The following is a 14,646-nucleotide window of genomic DNA, read 5'->3' on the forward strand; positions in this document are numbered from 1 at the left end:
AGGAAACAAGGCGTGCCCCTACGGAGCGCAAGTGGGCAGAGTAAACAGCCGTCTGGCCAGGAGAGCAAACCGCAGCCACCCCATCGCGTTTCCTGCGGGCCATTTCCTCCACAGATCGCCGGGCGGTTCTGCCCCTGCTCTCTCTGTTCTCCTGGGAATCCAGAGCCCAGGAATCCCACCAGACCAAACTCTGGCCCCTGGGGAGATGGGAACAGGCCTCAGAAATGCCTGGGCCTCACATCGAGCCTAGAGTCCACCGTACACACAGGTCCAGCGACACCATGTGTTAAAATATGTCACGGAAGCTGCAGCTCCAAGTGCCTGCTGGAACCCAGACTTTCGCAAGATCCAGAAACCAAACCTCAGTTCAGCTCTGGGCCATGGCTGCTGGTTCTTCTTATGGGTCAGATGTTCAAGGTTTTGAAACCCAGAGAAGAAGGACACCAGCCTCAAAACACAGAGCCACTGACCTTAGACGCCATTTAGGGAACTGAGAAGGGCAGCATCGCTGATACTCCAGCACTTTGGCAGTTTAACTCCCCAAAATGCTTCTCAACAGGCAGTAGAGCCAAATGGTTAGGGGTGGTCCTCTGGAATCAGAATGCCCGGGTTCTAATCATGATTCTACTGCTTATCTACTACGTGGCCTTGGAAAGGCCACTTCCTTTCTCTGTGCCTCAGTTGCCCCATCTCCAAAAGGGGGCTAATCACAGTGCCTACCTTGCTGAGTTGCCGTTAGAACTAAGTCCATGCTTACTTGTCATAACAACCCCGTAAGTACCATTAACATGAACCCTATGTTTCAATGAGAAACTGAGGCACAGGGACGGATAGTGACTTGCCCAAGGTCACACACTCGTAAATGACAGAGAAATCCAAACCCAGACTGCTTATGGCTGCAATGGCTGACTCTCATCCAGGGGTCAGCACATTTTTGCTGTAAAGGGCCAGATGGTAAATATTTTAGGCTCTGCTGGCTACATCCACTCTCTGCTACATATTCTTCTGGGGTTTTGCTTGTTTGTTTGAACAACACTTTTAAAAAAAAGAGTAAACATCATTCTTAGCTCATAGGCTGTATAAAAACAGGCCATGGGCTATATTTGGCCCAGAGACCACAGTTTTGCCAACCCTGTCTCTAACCACTACAGTACACTGTCTCTTAATGCTGGTAGCTAATCCAAGTTCGAAAGACACATCACACAGATCACACAAAGCACATCTGCAGGCCTGATTTGGTCCACAGGCTACCAGTTTACAAGTTTCACCTGAAGCTTCTTCCACAACCAGGTGAAGACCTGAGCTACAGCATTTCTAAGACCTATCTAGGGATCAAAGCCATGGCAAGAACAAGTGCTGAAGTTCCTTTCGAGATTGCTGGGAGAGATCAACAGCAGGAGCAGACCAGAGGAGGCATGGGAGAGCTGCGTCCCACCCCCATGGCTGCGCACAGCAAAGTCCTGTGTTCGTGGGCAGAGCTGATGGCCCCAGGGTCTGGCCCAGTTCAGAGGCTCCAGCATCACCCACCTTCTCCAGCAGAAAACCAAGATGAAGAATGCCCTGGTACCCTTCCCCTCCCCTTTTGCTTCCAGTTCATGGAGCAAAAATACACAAACCCCTGTGAGCAGGTGCGTGAATGAGGCCCCACCAGCCAAATTAATCCCCCCACAGGGAACCTAAGACACAGCTGCCTTCAGGACAGAGCCAGGACAGGCTCCGGCCAATAGCCATTTTGTTCAGCCATTTCCAAGGGCTGAAACCCTGGGCTGAGAGCAGTGGAAGGTGGAAGAGCCGTCCCCTGGGCTCGGGATCTGTCCAGCAGCCAGGCTGAAGCCTAGAATCAAGACTTCTCCATCCCCACAGAGGCAGCAAACCTTCCCTGCTTTGCCCAGCCAAGACAAAGCCAGGGTTGGCGGAAGGGAAGGAAACAGCAGGTGTATGGAAGGCTGCATTTGCCCAGCCAACACCTATGCCTGCCCTCACCCTACCTTCCACAAACAGCTCAGACTTTGGTCACTTGGGTTCATCTGTCCTCACTCATGGCCTGTGGGACCTAGTGATTGGTTCAAGGTTGGAGCACATTACCCAAGTCTGAGCCAATTAGAATTCCCTTGCTCAAAATGATTGGTTCAGGAGTGCAGCACCTGACCCAGGTCTCAGCCAATCAGAACACAACACTGCCCTGCTCACTGTCATTGGATCAGAGTGGAGTGAGACCATGTCTCAGCTAATCAGAGCACAGCAATAGTGATTGGTTCAGGGGTAAAGCACAGGTGATTGGTTCAGGGGTAAAGCACGGGTCTAAGCTGACTGGAGGATGATAAATGGTTCATGTAATTTGTCCAGGTCAAAGCGCATGACTCAGGCCCAAACCATTTGGCACATGACCTTCCCCTGGCTGCAGACAGCCAAAGACAGAATGAATCTCAGGACTTTCCTCAGCTCTTAGTAGAGAGGTTCACTCTTTCCCACTGACCTTAAACTTGAGAGGATGTGAGGCCAGGAGAACCACAGCCACCTGCTGCCACACTGAAAATAAGCCTGAATGGTGGAAAGCAGGGTGAACAAGAGAGAAAGAGGCAGGGTCCTGGTTTAAATCCAGCCCAGCCCAAAGCTGACACGGCTGCTAGACTTCTCACATACTTGAACTAACAAATTTTATGTTATGCTGAAGCCAAAGGGTTTTCTGTCACTTCAAATACGGGAAAGTCTCACCTTAAGGAGGAGCGGGTACTTGCAGATCCTCTGGATCGGAGACAACAGGTAGCCTTCCAAAGGGATGTCCGTGGTCTTCCGGCCTCCCAGAAGCATGCAGCTCTGCAAAGGGACAGGAGACCTTCATGAAACCCACCAAGGATAGCACAGGGACACAGCCACCCTCAACCATGGGAAACGCTCTCAGAGCACAGCTACAATCACTTGGCAAGCGATTTAGCAACCCCTAGAAGTGAAAATCTGCATCATCTACAACCAACACAAACCCTAGTGGGCCAAATCTTGCCTACTCCCCATTTTGGTAAGTTTATTAGAAACACAGCCACATCCATTACATTGGCTGTGGCCCCCTACAAGCTACAACGGCAGAGCTGAGTTGTTGGGGAAAAAAAGGCCATATAGCGGCAAAACTTAAAATATTGACTATCTGGCCTTTTACAGAAAAATTCACCCATTCCTGGTCTAGAGAAGCTTTCACATATACACACCAGGAGACTCAAAAATGCCTTGTTTACAACAGTAAAAAATGGGACGCAACCTAAATATCCATCACCTGAGAATGGAAACATCTGTATTTTTGTTTCAGTCTGTTTGCAGCAGATTTATACAATGGTAGCTAGCTATGCAGCAGTGAAAATGAGATAACCAGGGCCACGCGTAGCAACACGGGCGAACCCCAAAAATGTACTCTTGTGCAAAAGAAAGAAGGATATGTACAGTATGAAGCCACTTATAGAGATCTTTTAAAGACATGGCACATAAAACTATGCGCTGTTTATGGAGAGCATGTATGAGGTCAAATATAAAGACATGCGTGTTAAAGGAATGCACCCAATTCCAGTGGGGGTTCCCTCTGTGGAGGGAGAGTTTTGGGTTGGAAAGTGAACCAAGAATCTTCAACTGTTACTGAAAATGTCCTAGTTCTTTAGCTGGGAGGAGTGTACGTGATTCTGTCATATGCATACCTCTATTTTGGCTTGCAGAGTTAAAAAGTACAGCTCTCTTAGGAATGGAATACCGTTACCCTAACTCCCATGCTCAGCCCTAAGCTCCTGTCCACATGAATCAACCCAGTGTCCTCCATGTCAATACTTCCGCCCTGCAGCCCCCTTGCCTCTCTCGGCTCATTCCATGCCTCTTCTCTGGAATGTATTCTCTTCCCCAATAAAAATAATAATAATAATAATACTGCCATCATCCATCGTAAACACTGACCAAGAGCTAATCATGTGTCCAGCAGGCCTCTAGGGCTCCCAACCACCAACCACCCTATCAACTGAAAACTATGATTATTCTCATCTCACAGCTTAGATCCCTGGGGTGTGAGAGGTTTAGTCTTTTACTCCAAGACCATCCCAGAAAAGTGAGTCACAGAGCTGGGACCTAGAGCCAGGCGGGTTGACACAGAGTCTGGGATTGAAACCATGATGCCCGTGTGCCCTTACCCCAAGCCCACCCATGCACCAAGGCCAGCCCTGCCACCCAACCTGCTCTCAATTCCCAGGACTTCTTCCTCCTAGAGCCTCCATAGGTGGCCATTTGTTCCACGTGGCTCTCAATCACATTACAGGCACTACCCTCTCCTTCAGAGAGGCTCCAACTTAAGAATCCATTTTTGTTTGGCAGGAACCATGAGTTCTGCTGTGTTTCCCTGCCATGCCCTTCACAGTCCTGGGTCCCTCAGGCTCACTATGTGCCCATTATGTGTAAGTGAATGAACTAACCAACTAACTAATGAAGGAACAACCCACCAGCACATCCAGCCATTCCTCCTCAACACCACCCTGGCAAACTGGAAATGAATCCAGACTCTTGGGAAAAGGGATTCCCATCCTATCATTTATTCATTCATTCAACAAATACACATTGTGTGCTGTGTGCTGTGCACAGTTCCAAGCACTGGGGGGCTGCCCAACAAAACAAATTCCCTGCTTATATTCAAGTGAAAGTAAGACCATAAGAACACATACCATGTGCCCACCATATGCCATGCACTGTGCCTTGTGCTTCACATACACAGAAAGTTCATGCCGAAAGCCTAAGGAAATAAGCATGGACCACTGTCCCCTACCACACATGGGGAAATGGTGGCACAAAGAGCTGGCCCAAGTCTCAGAGCTACCTCCACTGCCTCTTAGGGATCACAATAAGCTCTGCCTGGAAAAGCAGAATTCTGGGGACCCCAGGTCCCAGCTCTAGCTGAGCTGAATGGCCCCCACCAGTGTTTACCCCTGGCACAGATGGGGGATTGAGGCTGCGGCAGCTGGGAGATGCCGGGCCCCACGCTGCTCACACTCAGGCCTTTGTCCTAGGAGCCAGCACTTGCCACAGGCTGCCCTGGTGATGTCAGCTCTGGGCAGAGTGCAGGGCGCCTGGGGGTGGGGAAGTGCTTTCTAGAAGCCCCCAGGGCTTGGCGCGAGAAGGGCCCATCTTTGTCCAGGATCAAGGAGTTTTCACAAGATTTTCACAGCCACCAAGGACACTTCCCCACAAACACTCTAGATTGTGGTTTCACTTTATTTTCTTTTAAAAAAAAACAAAAACAAAAAAAACAGGCAAACACACACAGAGCTAGCATTCACTATTCTCATTACATTTCAGGCACTATGGGAAGAACTTCTGAGAAGTCCTTAAATGCTCAAAATTCACAGAAGTGATTTAGATGAGGCATCAACCTCATGGTCTTCCCAACCTCCTAATGGCAGCACGTTCCTGGACTGTCCTGAGTCCTCCTTTCTGCCCATGCTGCCCCCCTGGCTGATCCCACCCTGACTCGGCTTTTTTTCTTTTTTTTCCTGGACAGAATCTCATTCTGTCGCCCAGGCTGGAGTGCAGTGTGCAATCTCGGCTCACTGCAACCTCTGCCTCCTAGGTTCAAGTGATTCTCCTGCCTCAGTCTCCTGAGTAGCTGGGATTACAGGTGCACACCACCATGCCCAGCTAATTTTTGTATTCTTAGTAGAGACAGGGTTTTGCCATGTCATCTAGGCTGGTCTTGAACTCCTGACCTCAGGTGATCTGCCTGCCTCGGCCTCCTAAAGTGCTAGGATTACAGGTGTGAGCCACCGTGCCTGGCCCTGACTTGGCTTTAAACACCATCTTTCTTTATATTGAAAACACTCAGGTTTATCTCTCTAGCCCCTAAACTCCCGACTAGAGTCTCTGCTGCCCACCCAATGCTCCACCTGGATGTACTGCAGGTATCTTAAGCCTCACACATCCAAAAGGGAATGTTTATTTCCCTCTCCTACCCTAGCCTGCACCCTCTTGGGAAAATGCAACTCCATTCTTCCAGTTGCTTGGGCCCAAAACCCTAAAGTCATATTTGACTCCTCTCGTTCATTTATATCCGAAGTCAATGATCAGGCAAATTGTGTCAGCTCAGGCCTTCATGCTCTATGTGAATTCAACCACCTCTCCCACCACAACCACGCTGTTCGCAGACACCATCGCTTCCTGCCCGGACATTGCAGTAGCCCTGCAGTCGGTTGAATGGTGTTCCCCAAAATGCCAGGCCCCCACAAAACCTCAGAATGCAACCTTATTTGGAAATTGGATCTTTACAGATGTATGGTAATTAGTTAAAATAAGGTGATGCTGGATTAGAGGGGGACCCTAAATCCAATGACTCATGTCCTTATGAGGGGAGAAGACACAAAAGAAGGCCATGTGAAGACAGAGGCAGAGATTGGAGCAATGCTGCCACAAGCCAGGGAGCACCGACGGCCGCTGGAAGATTAAAGAGGAAAGACAGGATCCTTCCCTGGAGCCCCAGGAGGGAGCACCCACCGACACCCTGATTTCAGACTTCTGGCCTCCACAACTGAAAGAGAATCAATTTTGTTGTTTTAAGCAACCCCATCTGTGGCAATTGTCCCAGTCCCCTAGGAAATGCAAACAAGACCCTCCCTGGACCTGCACTTCTACCCAGATACTAACAGGGGGGCCTTTCACCATGCAAATTAGCTTCATTCATGCCTCTGCTCAAAACCCTCCCACAGCTTCCCATCCCACTCAGAATAAAACGGAACATTCTCTAAGGCAAAGCCACGAGCTCCAACGTGAAGGGATCCCACAGAGCGATCCTACAGACATCATGCTGCGTAAAAGCCGCCACACACACACACACACACACACACACACACCCTGAATGATGCCGTTCATAGACGATGCTAGAATAGGAAAAACTAAGCTTTGGTAAGAGAAGTCAGCAGAGGGATTCTGGAGGTCTGGGGGCCATGACTGGGAATGGGCAAGAGGGAACCTTCTGGAGTGATGGGAATGTTCTTCGATCTTGGTGGTTCCATGCTATAGACATATATAAGCATTTGTCATCCTGGGGGTGCACTTACTGCATGGATGCTACACTTTAATTAAAAAGCTTTTTTAAAATCTCATACTTGGACTGGGCAGAGTGACTCACACCTGTACTCCCAGCACTTTGGGAGGCCAAAGAGGGAGGATTGCTTTAGCCCAGGAGTTCAACACCAGCCTGGGTAACATAGCAAGACCCCATCTCCACACACAAAAAAATTAAAAATTAGCTGGGCATGGTGGTGCACACTATAGTCCCAGCTTCTCAGAAGGCTAAATGGGAGGATGGCTTGAGTCTAGGATGTCGAGGCTGCAGTGGGCCATGATCATGCCATTACACTCCAGCCTGGGTGACGCAGCGAGACCCTATCTCAAAAAGCAAAAACAAAACAAAACAAAAAATTTCAGACTCTTTCCATTGACTAAATGCTCCTTCATTATCTGGTTTCTTTCAATCTCTCTGACCTCATCTCCTCCTGCTTTTCCTCTTATGGCCTTCACTCTAGTCACCCTTGGCTTTCTTGCAATTCCTCAAACACACTCCTACCTCAGGGCCTTTGCACACGCAGGTCATCTATCTCTCTGAAATGCTACATAGCCCCTGCCTCTCTCTCCTTCACTTCCTCCACATCCCTGGTTACATGTCACCCAAGATGCAGTTTTCCCAAAGACCAATCTAAAACAGCTTCCACCATCCTAACTTCCTCAAAACACCCTGTCACCCTTATTTTACATCCTCCAGAGAATTTAACATCACGTTATCATTGAAGTTCCCCCGACTAGAATGGCCACTCTATGAGAATAAGGACTTTTCTTGCCTTGTTCATGTCGGATCTTTAGCCCTTAGAATGATCCCTACCGCATTATAGGTGCTTAGTAAGAAGTTGTTGGATGAGTAAATGAATAAATCATCCCCATTTTACAGACAAGAAAACTGAGGCAGAGAAAAATTAAGACACTACTCCATCATTCTCCATCACTCAGCTGGTGCCCAGCACAACATGGATGGAAAGCCAGATTCTGTCTGTTCCCAAAGCCTTAATGTCCCATAACAGACTCATGACAGCTCTTCTGCACGTGGCCAAAAGCTGGGAGACGCCAGCAAGGAGGGAGACAGATGGCACATGTGCTGGCACCCCACGCATCCTCCCCTGCCCAGACCGGCCCACCCAGCTGCTGCTAGGAATAGGGTAGTTTGACCCACCAGGAAGACTGCTTGAGATAGGAAGGAAGGAAAGAAAGAAAAGTCAGTCCTTCCCTTCCCTTCCCACACCCTGCACACACCTTCCTGGCATCTTCCTGCTTCCCAGGACCTAGCTGAACCTGAGGGAATACCGTCAGAGGGTGGGACCCTCAGCAGGGACTGTCACAGGGTGGTGCTGCCTGCAAGCCAACAGGTCAATGCAGACATGGCCATTTCTGTCCATGTGGGGTCTTGCAGTAACGTGACTTCATCTTTGCATTCTGCCCAGACTATTTTATGAATATAAGTGCAAACATGGAAATGTGAAGATGTAGGTACCGGCTATGAAAAGCAACAGTCCTGAAAGCTTAATTCACTTGAGACAAAGATGGAAATCAGTAAATCAGTCTGCCAATTTGCCCTTCCTCAGATGTTCACTGGAGCCGGGCCAAGCAACATGAACTCACTTGTGAAGGAAACACACATTTGGAATCGAAATTCTGGAACTACTTTGTTGGAGACTGAGTGAAGGAGAAGTGCAATTAGGAATATTATTTTATAGTTTAGCACTCTGGGAACGTGGTTCACACTCCGTGTGCTATGTTAGTTAATTGTTCTACTTTTATGTACTGAATTCGGTATGTGCTATTGGGAAAACAAACAGTATGGGGGTGGAGAGACGTCTGTGACCGAATGAGAAGGGATTCAGAGGTGAAAGACTGGGACTGAAACCCAGGATAAGCTCAACCACTTTTCTAGGATGGACCCCTAGAAAGTCACTTAATATTGTGAAGTCATCAAAATCACCTGTGACAAAGGCTATGCAGTGTCCCCTAATGTATTCTTCTTCCACAGTGATCACATTTCTAGCTGGGCACATGGCTGCTCAGAATAAAGCCTGTATTTCCCAGCCTTCCTTGGATCTAGGGGTAACCATGTGGCTGAGTGCTGGCCGATGGGACGTGAGGGGAGGAGATGTGTGCAGCTTCCTGTTACGCCCTGAAAAGGAGAAGGGTATGCTCTCCTTCCCGCCCTCCCTCCACCCCACCACCTGGAAGTAGGATGTAGTCAAAGGTCATCTGAGACCAGGTCAATGAGCATCATACCCTAGGGCCTTAGCCCCTGACACTGGAGCCACTATACCAGCCCCAGACTGTCTGCACCCACACTGTTAACAAGAGGGAGAAATAAGAGCCCACCTTGTTCAAACCACTGTCCTTTGAGATGTCTCTAAAGCAGACAAATGTTTATCTTGACTCATACACAACAGATAGTGGTTTGAAAGGCTCAAAGGAGGTCACAAATGACAATCCGTTTTATACATAAGTGAGGCTCTCTACAAGTGTAGGGAAGACCATCATGGATGTCTACAGTTTTTCCTGACCAAATGCAAATGCAAATATACCCAGAAATGCAAACGCAAATATCCCCAGAAATGCAAACCAACTGCTTTAGGGATCCACTCTACCCTTAGGCTCTATTGTATGGGTAGACCTGACCCCACCTTCCATCTCCAGAAGTGACCAATCAGAACACCACCACCAATTACTCTGTCTACAGCAATTGGTTCAGGGATAAGGTTTTGAGCCAACGAGCATCAGATCTAGGATTTTTGCTGTTACTATGGGGAAAGGGAAGTTCTCTCTATCCTGAAGCTGCTCAGCTATCAGAGGTGTAAGTCTGGAGCTGCTGGAGGCCACCCTGTTACCACTTTGGGAGAGCCTGCCTGGGAATAAAGCCACAGCAGAGAAAAGGAGAGTCAAGAGACATACATTACTGATGACATCATTTGAACACCCAGACTCTGCCATCTCTGTAGCCCTCTCAGGTCTTAAACTCCCCAGAAAAGTAAATCCCTCTGTTGTTGTTGTTGCTGTTGTTGTTGTTGTTGTTGTTGTTGTTGTTGTTTTGCTTCTGCCAGTTTTTGGGTTTTTTGTTTTTTGTTTTTTTTGAGGCTGAGTCTCATTCTGTCTCCCAGGCTGGAGTACAGTGGTACCATCTCAGCTCACTGCAATCTCTGCCTCTCAGGTTCAAGCAATTCTCCTGCTTCAGCCTCCCAAACAGCTGGGACTAGAGGCACATGCCGCCATGCCCAGTTAATTTTTTTGTATTTTTAGTAGAGACAGGGTTTCACCATGTTGGCCAGGCTAGTCTTGAACTCCTGGTCTCAAGTGATCCACCCGCCTCGGCCTCCCAAAGTGCTGGGATTACAGGCGTGAGCCCCCGCACCTGGCCGCTTAAGCCAGTTTTAATTGGATTTTCTTTCATTTATAATTAAATAATCCTAAAAATACTAGTAATCCTAATAACCATCATAATAATGACAGTAGTATTAATAATTACTACTCTTGCTGCCATTTTTATTAGAACCCTTACTTTAGACCAGGAATGGGCAAAGTCAACCCTAATCTGGCCCTCTGCCTGTTTTTGTAAATAAAGTTTTATTGCCACACAGCCACACCCACTCCTCTACACATTCTCTAGGGCTGCTTTCATGCTACAATGGCATGAGCTGAGTCGTGGTGACAGAAACTGTATGGTACGCAGAGCCAAAAATATTCCCCAGCTGGCCCTTTATGGAAAAGGCTTGGCGATCCCTGCTTTAGGCAGGAGATTACCCCAGCCAAGGAAAGGATTTGGCACCATGGGGCAGCATGAAGTCCTCTTGTGCCCAGATTCCCCAAGGATGAGGCCGAGTGCAAGGGAGCACCAGGGCTGACGGGTCAACTTACCAAAAGGAAGGCGCGCACGGTAGGGATCTTGTTCAGCTCCACCAGCAGCCTCAGGGCTTTCTCATGGTTGCTGCAATACTCCTCATACACGCAGAACTTGTCCTTCTGCAAGACAAGGACAGAGCCTGTGGGAAGCAGGTCATGGTAGCAGGCAGGTGCCCTGACACATGCTGACCACTGGGCTAGTAGGGTAGGGGTAAGGACTACCCTGACCCAGGAGAAGCTACAGCAGGAGGTATCTCAGGTAAAGCAGCTCCACTCACTACCAGCTTCCCAGCCTCCACTCTTGCCCCAGGTCTGCACTCAGGGGCCTGAATAACTTTTTGGGAAGGAGTGTGGACTGGGGGTCAAGAGCATAGACTCAAGAAGAGCAGCCTGGGCTTGCACCATGGCTCTGTATTTCCTGTGAACCTGGGCAGGTTACCTGACTTCCCTGTGCCTCGGTCTCCTTATCTGTAAGGTAGAGTTAATAAAAGTCCCTAAGTCAGAGTTGTTATGGCTGGGGGCTAGCTCTGTTGACCTCCAGATGCCCCTGAGCCCAAAGATGGACTCCTTCCAGACTAAAGGTCACCTGTGGGTCACTAGGTCCAGAACCATCAGTCAGGGTTTCCCGTACTGGAAGAGACAGGAGCCTTCTTAGCAGGAAGCTCTCAACGGAGCATTCTTGGTTCCAGATGGTTCACAGAACCCGCCAAACCCTAAACAAGGATGGCGTGGGTGAGGTCACTGGAGGAGGAAGGGTTGCAAGGCCTCAATCCTGAGCTAGGGATGGGGGTGTGCAAGAGACCCGAACAAGCTAAGGAAGGAAGAGGTGGGTCCACAAAGCAAGCAGCTCATCTTGTTTCTAAACAAGCCCCCAGATGGCCTTCCGATGGGAGGCTGCAGGAAATAGGAAACCAAAGAGAAGGGAGGATGGGTTTAGAATTAACAGGCATCCCCAGCCCACCCCAGCTCACTCTGGGGGCTCTGTGTGCATCATCTGAGCAGACACCCTGAGCCACAAAGTGCCCAGGTCAGTGCTGATGGCTAACACAGAGTACATACCCAGCACGTAGTACAGACTGCCCAGCACATAGTACAGGCTGCCCAGCATGTAGTACAGGCTGCACGCTGCTCTCCTGGAATGGGGGTGAACTCACTCATTCCCCACAACAGCCTTACATGGTAACTACTGTAACAGACTCACATACCCATGACAAAACCAAGGAAAAGTTGCTTCCCCAGGGTCTCGCCGCTAGTGCAGTGGCAGAACCAGGACTCAAACTCCCTTAACCCCAGTGACAGTGTCAGCTCAAGGTTATGGCATAGGGTAGGGATGGGAGTGGGAGGCAAATACCCAGGGTACAAATTTCAAGCCACAAATCTAGACTAAGCTGCATCCCAAGGGCACTGCACCAGAATACTGAAGGCACAGAGTGACTCCAGAAACCCAGTTCCACATTCCCTAAGTAGAGGGTGACCTTGGGCAAGTGCTTCTCCTCCCTAGGCCTTGGTTTCCTCACCTGCAAAATGAACATCATAACTGACCTTCAACACTTAGGATGCTGGAGGATGAAATAACTTAATATATGTGAAATGAGTAGAACGGTGTCTGGCACACAATACTTCACAATCCTTCAATACCACACAATACTTCAAAGTACTCTACAAGTATTAACAACAAACATAAACACAATCGACAAACATGGATCAATGGGGGAAAATATCAGACAAACCATGTTACAATTACCCACAGTGCACCCCCATACACACACACATACCACAAGACACACAATCTTGATGCATATTCCAAGAAACCACACAATGATCTCAAGCATTACAGCATGCAAACTACGTGCTCCAAACACCACCACCAATGTCAGCATGCACATGGACACATGCACTGAGTCACAAACCACCACTCACTCATCAAGTATCTGCAGTCCACTGTGATGCCAACACATGGCAAGGAAGGAGAAGAGGGGACCCCAGCACCCCCAACACTGCCCAAGCAGACCTTTTTCTATTCCCACTTGTCTCAAATGGGCCTAAGGGACCATCAAGGCCAAAAGAGCTGGGTGAGTAGGTGTCTGAGCTGCAGGGGATCACCCAGCCATAGGTAAAACCTTGTGAGTGGGGGCTGCTGGACACACCTGGAACCAGGATTTCAGCTGCAGACTGTGGTGATGCAGGCTGCAGGGAAGAGGAAGAGGAAGAGGAAGAAAGAGAACAACTATTTTGTTGTAGGTGACAGGAACTGGCCTGTCTGGAAACCTGCTCCTGCAGAGAAGACTTGCAGTGACATAAAAAGCCCCCATGACCACTCTCACCAACCACTATCAGCATCAACCCTGTAAGTGCCAAGGAGAAGTTCTGCAGCCAGACCATCTAGGTTCATAGCCCAAGTCTCCCGGTCACCAGCTCTTGGTCAAGACAAGTAACATTTCTTGGCCTCTGCATTCTCATCTATAAAGTACAGACAACAATATCATTACCATAATGGTGTTGTGAGGATTGGCAGGTGAATTTATATTAACGGACTTCCAATGGTGCATAGTAAGTGTTCACTAAATATTAACTAGTATTATTATTGCTTAATAATGTTGTTGCTATTATCACCAGCATGATTATTTCAGAAACTTCATTACCTTTTTTATTGAACAGGGTAGGGCAGTAGGTGGGAAGGTTTTGACAGCAAAAAAAAAGACAGGCAGAGTCAGGAGGAAGGCAGCGGATAGACTCGTGGGTTTAGGGAAAGCATCGGGAGGGTCCCAGGCAGATTTTGGGAATTATGATGGTCCCTGACCCCAGGATGTTTTACATCTCATTCGTGCACTGTCCTTCTCCCCTGAATCTCCTGGGACTGTCAGCTCCATGGGGACGGCGTTTGCATCTGTTGAGGTCACTGCTGTGATGTCAATGGGGTCAGCAGCCACTGGCAGAGAGCAGGTATCGTGACTATTTGATGAATGAAAGCAAGAAAACAGAAGGAGGAACGGAGAGGCTAAAGGCCCCTCAGACCAGCTCCGTGCTTCTTCCCAGGCTGGTCCCACCCCACCCCAGGGACCATAAGTGAGCACATGACCCAGACAAAACCAATCAGAGTTCCCTGTCCTAATAACAGTGGCCATGTGACCCAAGCTGGGCCGCGAGAGCCCGCAAGGACTCGAGCTGGAATCACTGGGAAGAGAAACTCTCTTTGAGCTGCTGTTGAACCCCTGCCACCATGTGAGGCATGCACCCCATAAGCCCCTCCCATTCTCCAAGAGTGAAATCAGCACTGCACAGATAAAAGCAGAGCCTGAGATCAGAGAAAGACCTGGTCCTGAAATCATCATACGGAGTCCTGGATCTAGCTATGCCTGAAGCCGACCTACACTCCTGAACAATTTCACTGACATGCATCAGTAAAGTCCTGTATTTGTTTAAGCCTATCTGAACTGGTGTTTCTGTCACGTACAGCAAAGACAGTTTTGATACATGCACACTCTTAAAGGCAGAAAATGAAAGACATGGACCCAAATCTTAGTGAGGTGACAGGGTCTCTCTGTCCATCTCCACAGAGATGAAGGGAAGGGACTGGGCCAGAAAGCAGGGACAAATCGGTTTCTTCCCACATACCAACCCCAGTCACTGGGTAGTGCCAGCTGGAACACTGGTGAGGAGGATTCTGGGGCCCCACAGGAAGCCTAGAGACAGAATGCTGTGATTGATTAGCGATGT

The 14,646-nt window shown here is 48.8% G+C and overlaps 1 protein-coding gene across 2 annotated transcripts in view; it reads right to left on the reverse strand.

Annotated features, from left to right (window-relative positions):
- Positions 1 to 14,646, reverse strand: part of PREX1 (phosphatidylinositol-3,4,5-trisphosphate dependent Rac exchange factor 1) — a 204,426-nt gene that overhangs the window by 98,896 nt on the left and 90,884 nt on the right. For both annotated transcript variants that reach the window (XM_016938084.4, XM_016938085.4), the window contains exons 4-5: positions 10,945 to 11,049; positions 2,716 to 2,817 (exon numbers count right to left, since the gene is read on the reverse strand). In XM_016938084.4, the coding sequence (XP_016793573.2) occupies positions 2,716 to 2,817; positions 10,945 to 11,049 (207 nt within the window). The remainder of the gene's footprint in view (positions 1 to 2,715; positions 2,818 to 10,944; positions 11,050 to 14,646) is intronic.

This window comes from Pan troglodytes, chromosome 21, assembly GCF_028858775.2.
Source record: "Pan troglodytes isolate AG18354 chromosome 21, NHGRI_mPanTro3-v2.0_pri, whole genome shotgun sequence".
NCBI classification, from domain to species: domain Eukaryota; kingdom Metazoa; phylum Chordata; class Mammalia; order Primates; family Hominidae; genus Pan; species Pan troglodytes.